Source organism: Lepus europaeus, chromosome 8, assembly GCF_033115175.1.
Source record: "Lepus europaeus isolate LE1 chromosome 8, mLepTim1.pri, whole genome shotgun sequence".
Taxonomy (NCBI): domain Eukaryota; kingdom Metazoa; phylum Chordata; class Mammalia; order Lagomorpha; family Leporidae; genus Lepus; species Lepus europaeus.
The window spans coordinates 27550470-27564143 of NC_084834.1; the positions used below are offsets into that span (position 1 = coordinate 27550470).

The window sequence follows — 13674 nt, forward strand, 5'->3', positions numbered from 1 at the left end:
CCTCTTGGCATAAGGAATGTCATAAGGTAACTTCCTGTCTCTTGAGGAAAAGTGAGCATGACTGTGTCTGGCTTGGCTTGGCTCCTCTCCTGGGTGGAAGGTGAGACCGGCAAACCTGAAGAGGCGCTTTAGCAAAGGAACGCTTGTCGAAGAAGAGACTCGGGTTTTGTTTTGTTTTGTTCCGAAGGCTTCTCCAGCCGTGGTGTGACACTGTGGTCCTGCGCAGTGCGCTCTCAACCTTCAGATCACACGTGTCAGCTTGCATCAACTAACTGACCTGCCCTCTGTCTCTCTTCTCAGAAGGGCCATGTCTCATACATTCCATGAATGGAGACCTGTTAAGGACCTTGGAGGGCCCTGAAAACTGCCTGAAACCGAAGCTCATCCACGCCTCCAGGGAGGGTCACTGCGTCATCTTCTATGAAAACGGCCTCTTCTGCACCTTCAGCGTGAACGGAAAACTCCAGGCCACCACGGAAACCGATGACAACATAAGAGTGAGTGCCCTCCAGGCTCTCCAGCATTGTGGAGTTTGACCCCACAACGGGGCAAGTGAGGAGGGAGTGGCTCTGCTACCCCAGGCCAGCGGCAGATCATCAGGCGGCCCTTGCCCAAGGCTGGCACCTCCCGGGCCACATGGGTGCCAGCAGTGCTGACGGCATCGCTCACATGGGTGCATGTGCTCCCTGGGCCGGCTGTCCAGCAGAAGTGTTTCCCCTAAGGCTTGTGAAGCCATCTGGGCCGGTTTGCAATGGCACTGCTCAGTTTTGGCTTTTTAATCCAAGAAAGCTCGCAGCCCGGTGTTGTTTTGTGAGTGTCCAAGCTAAGAGTAGAGCGGATGACACCCCAAAGTGGCCTCTCTTTGCAGTCGAACAGGTGGGCAAAATAGGGATTCTGACTACTTAGAACTAGCATCTAGTTTCAGATCTGACTGCTTGGCGAGTAGCAAGACCAAACCATGCCCCGTCAGCGGAGCTGGGCTTCAGAGTGTGGTGTGCATCAGGCAGACGTGTGTTGCCTGTTGGTCCCCTGGCAGTGGTCACCTGCGGAGCCTCTGCTGCTTCCCTTCTGCATGTTAGGACAGGACTCTGCAGATATTAGCGGCTGAGGAAGAGAGGAAGGCCGAGCTCTGAGAGGCTCCTTTGTAAAGGCCCTGTCTCCTCACCTCTGAACTCCCAGGCCCGGGCGAAAAATGCAGCAGTGCTGTTCCTGCCCTTCCCCAGAATGGGGTGGGGCCGCATGTGAGCCGAATGCTGTGAGGGGGCCCAGGGGAGCGAGAGCGGTCGTGGGGACCTCTGCCCTCCGCGTGTGGTGCTAGGGTAGCTCAGGACCTTTTAGGCGTGGCTGTTCCAGATGCTGCTATGACATCAGTTCTCGCAGTGTCTCAAATCCAGTCTGGTCACCTCCTCCTCCTGACTGGGGTCAGGAAACTTCAAAAAGTTCGTGCAAAACTGAGATTAAAAGATGGCGCAGTTTCCACGAACTTTGTGAACCGCGGCGATCCAGGCCACAAGGGTCAAAGCCGGGCCCAGGCGGCGTGCACCCCTGGCGTCTGGTCGGCGCTGCCCCTGCTCCGTGCCGCACACACTCACCCGCGCTCACGCCCCGCGTTGATTTCTCCCTGCCTTCCCATAATACTTCATTTAAACCAAGTGCACATCAGAGGGTTCTCCTTCCCTCGTTCCTTTACAACAATAATGTTGACAATCCGTCACTTCGAGCTGCGATTACATTGTCAGCTGCGCTAATACATCTAAAATAATTTGCAATCCCGGGCCGGCGGCCCCAGCGGCTGCGGGAAGGGCCTGGGAGCCGAGCCGGGCGGCTCGCTCGCGCGCGCTCCCTTCCGCCCTACAGCCCGCATCGTTCCCCTCTGGATTTTAGGCTCCAGCCGTCCAGCCGCGTTTTCTCCAGCACCCCTGTGCTTTATCACCAATTCGCCAAGGGGTACCCGTGCGATTGCGCCCCCGGCCCCGGGCCCAGGAAGCTGCGGGCTGCGAGCCACCGAGGGCGCGCACAGGCCCAGTGTGCAGCCGCGCCCTGCGGGAAGGGCGCCCGGGAAAGTAGGTAGCCACCAGCCGGACCAGAAATTGTCTCTGAAGCGCTGAGAACCCTGCAGACAGGCGCGTAGCCTGGGGAACCTCCGCAATAACCCGGGCGTCCCACCTGTTTTTACTTTAGATTCCAGATTGTTACGTGGCGTTTTGGTTAATGGCATATCATAGCACATCAGCAAGACAATGTGTCGCTGTCCTAATTAATTAATATCATAAGTAGGCAGCCTGTGCAGAGCGGCAAAACTATCTTATTCTAGACAAAGGGAGGACACCCTCTCCCCCCCTCATAGGAACGGTGAGCTGTAGGCTTTTCACGAGGCTGTGTTAGGCCGCGTAGGCCCCAGCCGACCGCCTTGGCCTGCTGGTCCCTTCTCTGAAAACGGAGTGGCCATGGGGCAGGCCCCAGCACTGAGGGTTTCGGAGGATGGGGTGAGCTGCTCGCTTGGGTCCTCTTAAGCCTGCAGTCACAGCCACCCTGAAAGCGAAGGCAGAAAGTGATGAGCACCCGGACCCCCTGAGGGTGGTTTGGGGGGATAACTGGGCCCCTATGGCCCCAGGGTTAGGTAAGGAGAGGCCAACAAAATGCTTTGAATGCTCACGAATGCCTAGTCCTAAAAGTCCAGGGTTTCCTTAATTCCAGACAAAAGTGGGATTAGAGATTCTTTATTAGCACAAAGCATTCAAGATGAATGGTTTTAATATAGCACTTATCCTTGTAAAGAGCCTCAAGTCTAACATTCAAGTGAACCACAGCACTAAGGTTAATGGATTTTCATCAGCTGAATTTTATAAGTGCAGCAAACAGTTATTTGCCTTGGTCTTCATTGCAGGTCCCAGACAACCCTAGAGGTTGCCATTTGTGAATTGAATGGGGGGAGAGGATATTGATTCTTACTCATGTTGAAAAATCCTAACATTTGCATTTAGTTAGTAAGACTTAGAGAATCACATCTTATGTGTAACTGTCTTCAACACATAGGTTTGTATTTCTTGGATTTTTTTTCTTAGAGAATAAAGTATATTTAACACACTACTAAAAGTGGGCACTTATGCAAATATGAATTGAATGAATACGAAATAGCCCTTTTAAAAAATATTTAGTGGCTGACACTGTGGCGTAGTAGGCTAGGCCTCCACCTGTGGTGCCAGCGTTCCATATGGTTGCCCGTCCGAGTCCTAGCTGTTCTTCTTCTGATCCAGCTCTCTGCTTATGGCCTGGGAGAACAGTGGAAAGTGGCCCAAGAGTTTGGGCGCCTGCTACCACATGAGTGACCTGGAGGAGGCTCCTGGCTTCAGATCAGCTCTGGCCATTGGGGAGTGAACCACAAGATGGAAGACCTCTGCCTCTCAAATAAAGTCTCAAAAATATTTACTTGAAAGGCAGAGAAAGTGAGTGAGCGCTATCTTCCACCCACTGTTTTACTCTTCAGATGGCTGCAATGGCCAGGGCTGGGCCAAGCAAAGCCAGCAGCTAAGAATTTCATCCGGTATCCCCCATGGGAGCAGGGGTCCAAGTAACCAAGGGGTCCAAGTAATCCATTAACAGGGAATGGATCAGGTACAGAGCAGCCAAACTTAAATTGGCACTCATCTGGGATGCTGGCTTTGCAGGCAGCAGCTTAACCTGCTGCACCACAAGCTGGCCCTAACCCTCTTCTATGATTAAAAAAAAATTATCAAAGGGTAAACTGAAGACTTAAGGTAACCATGCTAAATCTCAGTGCAGAATAGTGTATTTTTCAGGAATCAAAGTGTTTTCTTCCCTGCCGGCACAATCTGTATTCCCATTTTGCTGTGCCCAGGTATACCCCAGATGGCAGGTGTTTGCAGAGACGGATAGAACTCCTGGTGCCAGCCAGCCAAAAGAGAGGAAATGCGTATCTCAGTAAGCCGGGAAGAGGAGGCGTGCAGGGACGGCTCAGGGAGAGGAAGGAGTCGCTGAGTGGCCTTCCTTCGTTGTAGAGGAGACGGTTCACAGCAGGGGGCAGCGCTCTTCCTGTGAAGGGACAGGGTAGCGCTCAGGCTCTGGGAGCTCTGCGTCAGCTCTGGCACCTGCCTGGGGAAGCAGCAGCAACAAACAGCTGTGGCCATGTTCTGAGAAAGCCTCCTTGATGGCTTGCACATTGGAAGTCACAGCTTCCTCGTGTGTCATGATTCTTTGTGAAACCATTAAAAACGTGGACATGGTCTCATAGACAGGTGAGGGCCTGCATTTGGTCCCCAGGCTTTCCCTTGTGGATGCCGGCTTTACAGAGAGCAGATTCCGGGTGTGCCCCATCTGCTCATCGCTGGCAGGGATGGATGGGGCAGTGTGGCCTAGACTCGCGTGGACTGCCTGTCACGCGAGTCAGTCTTAGAGCAAGACAACGCTTCCTCTGGGGGTCAGTCACCCTGGAAGGCGCAGCTGTCTCCAGAGTCGCCTTCCCCAGTGCCACCAGAACCCAGCTGGCCTGCTGAGGGCGCTGAGGCTGCTGGCTGGCCGCCTCACTGGCAGTCACCACCGTGCTGGCGTGCGGGCGGGCGGGCAGCTAGCCCTGGCCGCCGAGCTCGGGTACACAGTGGGACTGCACATCCACGGGAGATGCCAGGAGGTTCCATCCGAGTGCTGGCCCCGGGCCATGGCAGGCAGCAGTCAAGACACTTTTGTAGAACCGGGAGAATTTGCCATGTCATCCATAAAAAACCAAAAAATCCGCAAGCATGGCTTCACTTTGGTTTTCCAAAAATGCCAGGTCTCCTACAACACGTGGTTTCCTAAAAACCCCGAAGGTTTCTCGTGCCGGCCGTCCTCTCTGCCCTGCAGTAGCTGGCGGAGTGTCAGAATTAAGTCGAGCGGTGCCGCGTGTTCCTAGAACCACTTCTCTACTGAGTGTCGCTGTGTCTTCCAGGCCGTCCAGCTGAGCCGTGATGGGCAGTACCTGCTCACAGGGGGAGACCACGGCGTGGTGATGGTCTGGCAAGTGTCTGACCTCAAGAAGCTCTTTGCCTATCCAGGCTGTGATGCCGGAATCCGGGCCATGGCTCTGTCCCACGACCAGAGGTAACACAGGACTCATGGGGTACCAATGGGGACTTAAAAATCTGCAGGGGGATTTCTGTAAAGGACTGGGCTGTGCTGGATGAGTTGGGTTGTGGGGGTCACCTGTGCAATCAGAGCATCCTGTAGTAAGTGTGTATCACCTCTCTTGGACAAAACCAACCAGGTTCTCAAGGAATAGAAAGGATTTAAGTAGCAAAGGCTCCAGATACATTGCTATGAAGCTTTTTGTACTAAAAGTATCTGTCTTTGTAAGTAAAATGTAGAGAGCTGTAAATGTGTTTAGTGTAAAATACCTTCATCTGTGTCCATGGGGACGCCACGGAGATTTGGCTTGCAGCCCAAAACCTCCCAACTGGGAGATTTGGGGGAGCAATCTTTATTTTCCATCTTATTTCCACTTAATACGTAGTGGCATGTTTTACTTTTTTTTTTAACTGTGGCAACTCAGTTTACCATTTAAGCCTTTACTGGGTGTCCGTTCGGTGGCAGTGAGTACGTTTATCATGTCGCACGATCACGGCTGTCCACTTACAGAATGCCCCTCACCAGTCTCTCCTCGTAACTCTCCTCCACTCCCCTGCCTCCATGTTTGCCTCTTCCAGGCCCCTCCTGTACGTGGAGTCACATAATATTTACCCTTTCGTGCCTGGCTCATTTCACTTGGCATAATGTTTTCAGGTTAATCCATGCTTTCCCACGTATCAGCTTCTCATTACTTCGGAAGACTAAGCAGTGTGCAGTAGTGTGGATAGACTGCGTATTCATTCATCTCTCAGTGGATACTTGGGTTGTTGTCACCTTTTGGTTATTGTGAATAATGCTGCTGTGAACACAGGTGTACAGTTCCTGTGGGTACACACTCAGGAGTGACAATGCTGGATCATATTGTAATTCTAAGTTTAATTTTTCAAGGACTCCGGAACTGTTTCCTGTGGTAGCTGCACCACTTCAAATTCCTAGCAGCAATACAAAGGGTTCTGATTTCTGCACAGCACCGCTAACACTTGCTGTAGTCTGGGTTTTCTAATGATAGCTGCCTTAATCTGTATCATGTGGTCTTGCACTGGTTTGGAACATTCCCCTAGTGATGTTCACTTTTCTCTGTCCTCACAGTGTCCTTAGGATGCACAAAAACTTAATTTTTAAGAAGTCCAACTTGCTTTCTTCTGTTGCCTATGTTTTTAGTGTCATGAAGCTTTTCCTCCATGTTTTCTTCTTAGAGTTTTATGGTTTAGTGTTCAGGTTTGTGACCCTCCTGTGTTTCGTTTTGGTATGTAGTGGTAGGCAAGGGCCCAACCTCATTGTTTTGCATGTGGCTACTTAGTTTTCCAAGCCCCACTTGTTAAAAACGCAGTCCCTTCTCCCATCAAGTGGTCTCAGCACACTATCAAAAGTTATTTGACTAAATGTCAGGGCTTTTTTTTTTTAAAGATTTATTTATTTATTTGAAAGCCAGAGTTACACAGAGAGAGAAGGAGAGGCAGAGAGAGAGAGAGAGAGCAACCAAGTGAGAGAGAGAGAGAGAGAGAGAGAGAGGTCTTCCATCCGCTGGTTCACTCCCCAACTGGCCACAACGGCCAGAGCTGCGTCGATCTGAAGCCAGGAGCCAGGAGCCTCCTCCGGGTCTCCCATGCGGGTACAGGGGCCCCAGGCCTGGGGCCATCTTCTAATGCTTTCCCAAGCCGCAGCAGAGAGCTAGACTGGAAGAGGAGCAGCCGGGACTGGAACCGGTGCCCACATGGGATGCTGGAGCTTCAGGCCAGGACGTTAACCCGCTGCGCCACAGCGCCGGCCTCTGAGGGCTTATTTCTAAATTGCCTATTCTGGTGTTCTCTGTGTATGTTTTTATGGCAATGCAACACTACTTTCATTACCTTAGCTTGGTAATAGGTTTCAAAATTGGCTACTGTGAGACTTCCAAGCTCGCTCTTCCCTCTCCAGATTGTTCTAAGTGTTTGTGGTCCCCTGAGATTCCACATAAACCTTAGGCTGGGCTTTCCAGGTCTGACGGACCTTCACTGAGACTTTCAGAGAGACTGCCTTGCACCTGCAGATCCCTCCGGACAGTACTGGCATCTTAACTGTATTGTCTTCTAATTCATAAGTGTGGGCGATTTTTGCATTGATTTATGTCTCTCTCTCTTTTAGCAGTGTTGGCAGTTTATGGTATACAGGTGTTCTCTTTGGTTACATTTATTCCTAAGTATTTTATTCTTTCGGGTGCCATTATAAATGGAATTGTTCTGAATATTATTGAGGTATAAGCTTGTTAGCACTAAGTTTTGTCTTGGTGGCATCACTAGGATTTTCTACATGTGAGATCATGTGACCAGGGAACAGCGATAACTGCTCTCCAGGATGATTGCCTCTTAGTCTTCCTGCCTAACGGCTCTGTCTAGGACTTCAGGACTATGCTGCATGGAAGTGGCGAAAGTCGACTTCCTCATTTTGTTCCCAATCTCAGGACACGGTTTTCAGTTCCTCACCATTCAGCATGAGGTTAGCTCTGGGTTTTCCATAGATGTTCTTTATCATTTGAGGTAGTTTCCTTCTGTTCCCTGTGTATTGGTGTTTTTTCTTCTTTATAATGAAAGAAAGTTGAATTTTGTCAAATCCCTTTTCTGAATGACTTGAGATGGTCATGTGGGTCCCTTCATTCTGTTATAGTGTATGATACTGAATTATGCATGTAAAACCACCTTTGCATTCTAGAAAGAGATACCATTTGGTCATGGTGTGGAAGAGTGAACTCAGTTGGCTGGGATTTTGAGTCCATGCTCCTCTGGGAAGCTGGTCTATCATGTTCTGTTCTCGTGCTGTCATTTCCCCTGGTTTTTATGTTGAGGAAGTGCTGGCCTGGTTGAATGAGTTAGTGTTCCCCTCCTTCAGTTTTATGGAAGAATTTGAGAGAATTGCTTTTATTCCTTTACATATTAGGTAGAATTCACCAGTGAAGCTTTCTGGCCCAGGGCTTTTCTTCGAGGGGAGGGGATTTTGATTACTGATTCAATCTCCTTATAAGTCTACTCAGATTTCTGTATTTCTTCAGGATTTAGTATATTGTTTCTGAAAACGTGTGCACCTCATTGAGGTATCCAGTTTGTGGGTGTTAATATTCTCATTTGTCATTTCTGCAAAATTGGTAGTAATAGCCCAACTCTGAGTTTACTAATTCAAGTTATCTTTCTTAGAAAATTTAGCAAAAGATTTCTCAGTTTTGTTGCTGTTCCCAAAGAACTAACATTGACTTTTCTGTATTGTTTTTCATTCGTCTCTGCCATAGTCTCTATTTTCTTCCCTTTGCAAGCTTTGGGTTTAGTTTGCTCTACTTTTTTCTCATTCCTTAAGGAAGGTGTAAAGTTAGGTTACTGAGCCGTAATTTTTCAGTGTATGCTTTTGCTGCATCCCATAAAATTCAGCATGTTTTCATTTTCACTTTGTCAGGGTATTTTCTAATTTCTCTTGATTTCCTTGACCCATTATTTAATTTCTGCATATCTGTGCATTTTCCAATTTTCCTGCTGTTAATGATTTCTAGTTCATCGTATTATGATCAGGAAAGATACTTTGTATGATTTCAGTCTTTCTAACTTATTAAGACTTGTTTTGTAGCCTAACAAATGGTTTGTCCTAGGGACTGTTTCATATACACTTAAGAAAAATGGATAATTCTGTTCTGTTGGATGGGTGTTGTATACGTGTATGTTAGGTTGAACCAGCTTACAGGTTGTTCATGTCCTTTACATCCCTACTTCTCTTCTCTCTGGTTCTTCTACCTGTCCTTAAAAACTGGGTATTGAAGTCTGCATTAGTGTAGAACTGATTTTTCCTTTAATTCTGTTAATCTTTGCTGCACATATCTAGGGGCTCTAATATTTAATGCAATTATATTTTCTTGATAATTTTTTTAAGGATTTATTTATTTGAGAGGCAGTGTTACATAGAGGGAGGGAGAGGCAGAAGAGAAAGGTCTTCCATCCGCTGGTTCACCCCCCAGTTGGCTGCAATGGCCGGAGCTGAGCTGATGTGAAGCCAGGGGCTTCTTCTGGGGTCTCCCACATGAGTGCAGGGTCTAAGCACTTGGGCCATCTTCTGCTGCTTTCCCAGGCTACAGCAGAGAGCTGGATTGGAAGTGAAGCAGCTGGGACTTGAACCAGCACCCATATGGGAAGCTGGAACTGCAGGCGGCTGCTTTACCTGCTATGCCACAGCACTTCCCCCTATTTTCTTCATAAATTGATCCTTTATCAATATATCTGGTGTCCTTGTCTCCTGCAACAGTTTTGACTTAAAGCATGTTTTGTCTAATATCGGAATAGTCACCTCGACTCTCTTTTATTACTCTTTGCTTGGAATATATTTTTCCATCCTTTAACTTTTTATTTATTTATTTTTCATTCATTTATTTATATGAAAGGCAGAGAGAAATCTTCTAACTGCTGTTTCACTCCCCAGATGGCTGCCAACAGCCAGGTCTGGGCCAGGCGTCCAGGTACATTAGCAGCAAGCTGGATCAGAAGCAGAGCAGCTGGGACTTGAATCCGCACTCCAATATGGGTTTTCAGCTTTGCAGGCAACAGCTTAACTCGCTGTGCCACAATGCTAGACCCTAAAGTGCATCTCTTATAAGCAACATTTAATTGGATGTTTTTTAATCCACTCTGCCAGTCTCTGGCATCTGACTGAAGTTTAATCTCATTACATTTAAAGAAATTGCCAGTAAGATTAATTTTTGCCACTTCTCTATTTGTTTTCTGTATGCTTTTAGGTTTTCTAAAAAACAAATTTGTATTTACGGCCGGCGCCGCGGCTCACTAGGCTAATCCTCCGCCTTGCGGCGCCGGCACACCGGGTTCTAGTCCCGGTCGGGGCACCGATCCTGTCCCGGTTGCCCCTCTTCCAGGCCAGCTCTCTGCTGTGGCCAGGGAGTGCAGTGGAGGATGGCCCAAGTCCTTGGGCCCTGCACCCCATGGGAGACCAGGAGAAGCACCTGGCTCCTGCCATCGGATCAGCGCGGTGCGCAGGTCGCAGCGCGCCTACCACGGCGGCCATTGGAGGGTGAACCAACGGCAAAAGGAAGACCTTTCTCTCTGTCTCTCTCTCTCACTATCCACTCTGCCTGTCAAAAAAAAAAAAAAAAAAAAAAAAACAAAACAAAAAAAAAAAACAAATTTGTATTTACTCATTTTCATTTTTTATTTGAAAGGCAGAGAGACAGAGTGAATGATCTTCCACCCATTGGTTCACTCCCCAAATGCCTGCAACACTCAAGGCTGGACCAGGCCAAAGCCAAGAGCCCAGACCCAATCCAAGTCTTCCACATGGATGACAGGAACACAAGCACTTGAGCCATCATCTGCTGCCTCCGGGGTGCACCAGCAGGAAGCTTGGTCAAAGCCGAATAGCCAGGATTGAACCAGGCGGTCAGATACAGCATCAGGCATCCCAGGCAGCTACCTAATCACTGCTCCAAATGCCTGCCTCGCCTTAATTTCCTCATTACCACTGTTTTGTGTTTAGTTGACTTTTGATAGTGATGTTTTAGTTTCTAGTTTTGACATGAGATACTAGGAAAGATACTGAATATGACATCAAAGGGCTTGTGCTATCCCAACTACTCAGAGCGAAGTCTAAGGTACTGGGCTTGGGGCCAGCGCCATGGTACAGTAGGCTAAGCCTTCGCCCATAGCACTGGCATCCCATATGGGCACTGATTCTAGTCCCGGCTGCTCCTCTTCTGATCCAACTCCCTGCTGATGGCCTGGGAAGGCAGTGAAAGATGGTCCAAGTGCTTGGGCCCCTGCACCCACGTGGAGACCTGAAAGAAGCTCCTGTCTTGGGATTGCCAAGCTCTGGCCATTGTGGCCATTTAGGAATGAACCAGCAGATGGCAGACCTCTCTCTAACTTTCCCTTTCAAATAAACACATAAACCTTAAAAAAAAAAAAAAAAAGATACTGGGCTCTGCTTCAGAGCCGAAAGGCCACTACTGCCCTCCATGTCTCCTTGCACGTGCTTGGGGCCAGGAATGGCCAGCAGCAGCTGCTGTCCTTAGTGATCACGTCACTGAGTCACCGTGTCAGGACTCACCGGAGCGGACACAGGAGAACCCAGCCAGTTACGCTCAGCACCTTTCTGGTCTCCACTGATTCTGTACCTGTTAAGATGCTGCCGCTGTCACTGTGTGCTGCCTCCTCCAGCCATGACTTCTGAGTTGTGAGGATTTTCTTTTGATCTGATACCTATGTAAAGGACAGGTCTCACCAGCCCAGCCCCTTAGAAATTATCAGATAGATTCAGGTTAGAGTAACTTATCCTGTACATACTTGCTCTTTCGATAAGAAAATGTAAGTGTGGCTTGGCTCCTTGTACCTACTCAGGGCTCACCTTCGTCATCAAAAAGTGGAAAGCACAGGAGGCAGAGCAAAGGGTAGCTGAGCAAGAGCCTCCAGTGACTGCCTCTGCACAGACACACCAGTTCGAACAGCTGTGCGACCACCAGTCCTTCCTGACAAGAGCTGGGGGAGCCAAGAGGGATACTGGTACCTGGATTTGAATAACAATAAGATGCATTGCAGATGGCTGGAAACAAAGAGTTGCCAAGCAGCCAGCCTGGAGAGCCATGTCTGTAGGGAGCAGAGAGGAAATGAAGTTGGCCTTAGTACTGGTCCAGCACAGTGAAAGCCCATGCTGGGCAGAGCCCATGGCCCCTGACCCTAAGCTGGTACCTTGGACTGAGACTCCAGAGCTGCAGCAGTCAGTTGGCCAAGGGGCTGCTTGCAGCATCCCTGCCCCACCTGAGGGGCACAGCAGAGAGGGAACCCCACCCACTGGGGAACAGGCAGGAAAGCAAGCACGGTCTACACCGTGCAGAGCACAAAGATGCGCAACGCCTTGTAAGGAAGGGAACGAAGCACACAGCGTCTGCTGTTCTCTCAAGAAGGATTTGGTGGGGCCAGCGCTGTGGCGCAGGTTAATCCTCCACCTGCAGCGCCGGCATCCCATATGGGCACCGGTTCTAGTCCCAGCTGCCCCTCTTCCAGTCCAGCTCTCTGCCGTGGCCCAGGAGGGCAGTGGAGGATGGCCCAAGTGCTTGGGCCCCTGCACCCGCATGGGAGACCAGGAAGAAGCTCCTGGCTTTGGATCAGCGCAGCTCTGGCCATTGCAGCCAGTTGGGGAGTGAACCAATGGGAGGAAGACCTCTCTCTCTGTCTCTCCCTCTCACTGTCTGTAACTCTACCTCTCAAATAATTTTTTTTTTTAAAAAAGAAGGATCTGGCTCAGCAGGAAAGGGGTGAGCAGAGGCCCCCCAAAGTGTCCACTGGACCACAGACACGTGATGCAGTTACTGCCAGAGAACCCTGGTGAGCCCAGGTTAGCCAACTGCTGGGCTACCGCAGTGCTGACCTGCCCTAGAGAAAGAGCCCAGCCTGGCTCTCGCCACACACAGCTATCTTCAGATGCCACCCACCTGGGGTCCTGTGAGGCAGCCAGGAGTCCTCATCCGTCCTCCCACGGCCCCAGAAAGAACTTGGGCAGCATGCCTTGAGCAGCTTGGGCGGTGGAGGCCCTAGAAAACAGTTGGGCAGCCCTGCCCATCCTCCCACTACCCAAGAAGCGGCCCAATGGCCTCACCCATATGTCCTCAGCCCAGGGAAACAACCAGGTTACAAACCTGAGCTGCTTGTCACACAGAGAGGACAGAATCAGACAAGCAGCCTTGCCCACCCACCCATGACCCTGAAAAGCAGCTGAGCAGCCTGCCTCGAGTGGGTTGACCACCAGACCTCCAGAAAGCAACAGGTGGCCCCCAAACCTCCCGGGGCCCCATGAAGCAGTTGAGCAACTCATTCTCAAAAGCCCAGCCCACTGAGACCCTGACAAACAGATGCACATTCTCACAGACCCTAAGCCCTAGGAAGCAGCTATGCAGGCCTCCCTGAGCAGGTCAGACCTCAGAGACCCCATGGATGTAGCCCTTAAACACTGCCAGCTGCCCTCAGACACAGGCTCCCCGCCATACCCTGCTACTGAGCACACTGCATCACACCCACCTGGCCCCACACTCACACAACCTGCAGAAACTGACCAGAGCACCCCCATTCCCACCCTCCCGCCAGGAATACCACTCACAGAGCTGCTGGAGAACCTGCCCCACCTGAGGGAGCTGCGTCCCAACTGATGGTGTTGCCCCACACCCACTGCCATCTAGGCCACTGAAATACCCACAGATATCCCCAATGTTGATGAGTGGTAGAGAAACTATGTGGATACCACACTGGAGCCCCTACCTAGAACCACAGCCAACACAGCATTATCCAGCCAACACCCTGGGACACATCCCCAGCAGACCCACCAGATGCACAAAAACCAACACGGGGGCCCGAGAAGCATGAACAAACAAGGTAACATGACAAGGGAACACAGTCAGTCTAGCTACAGTCCACAAAAATGAGGAAAGAAAGACTAGTTGCCTGACAAAAAAATTAATAATTTTCAGGAAATTTAATGTGATAAGAGAATACAGATATTTCAGCATTAGGACAATTCATGATGTGAATGAAAAATAGAAAGATC

The 13674-nt window shown here is 49.9% G+C and overlaps 1 protein-coding gene across 5 annotated transcripts in view; it reads left to right on the forward strand.

Moving 5' to 3' along the window:
• Positions 1–13674, forward strand: part of LRBA (LPS responsive beige-like anchor protein) — a 730178-nt gene that overhangs the window by 713167 nt on the left and 3337 nt on the right. For all 5 annotated transcript variants that reach the window (XM_062199509.1, XM_062199506.1, XM_062199510.1 and 2 more), the window contains exons 55-56: positions 301–497; positions 4946–5097. In XM_062199509.1, coding sequence (XP_062055493.1) covers positions 301–497; positions 4946–5097 — 349 coding nt within the window. The remainder of the gene's footprint in view (positions 1–300; positions 498–4945; positions 5098–13674) is intronic.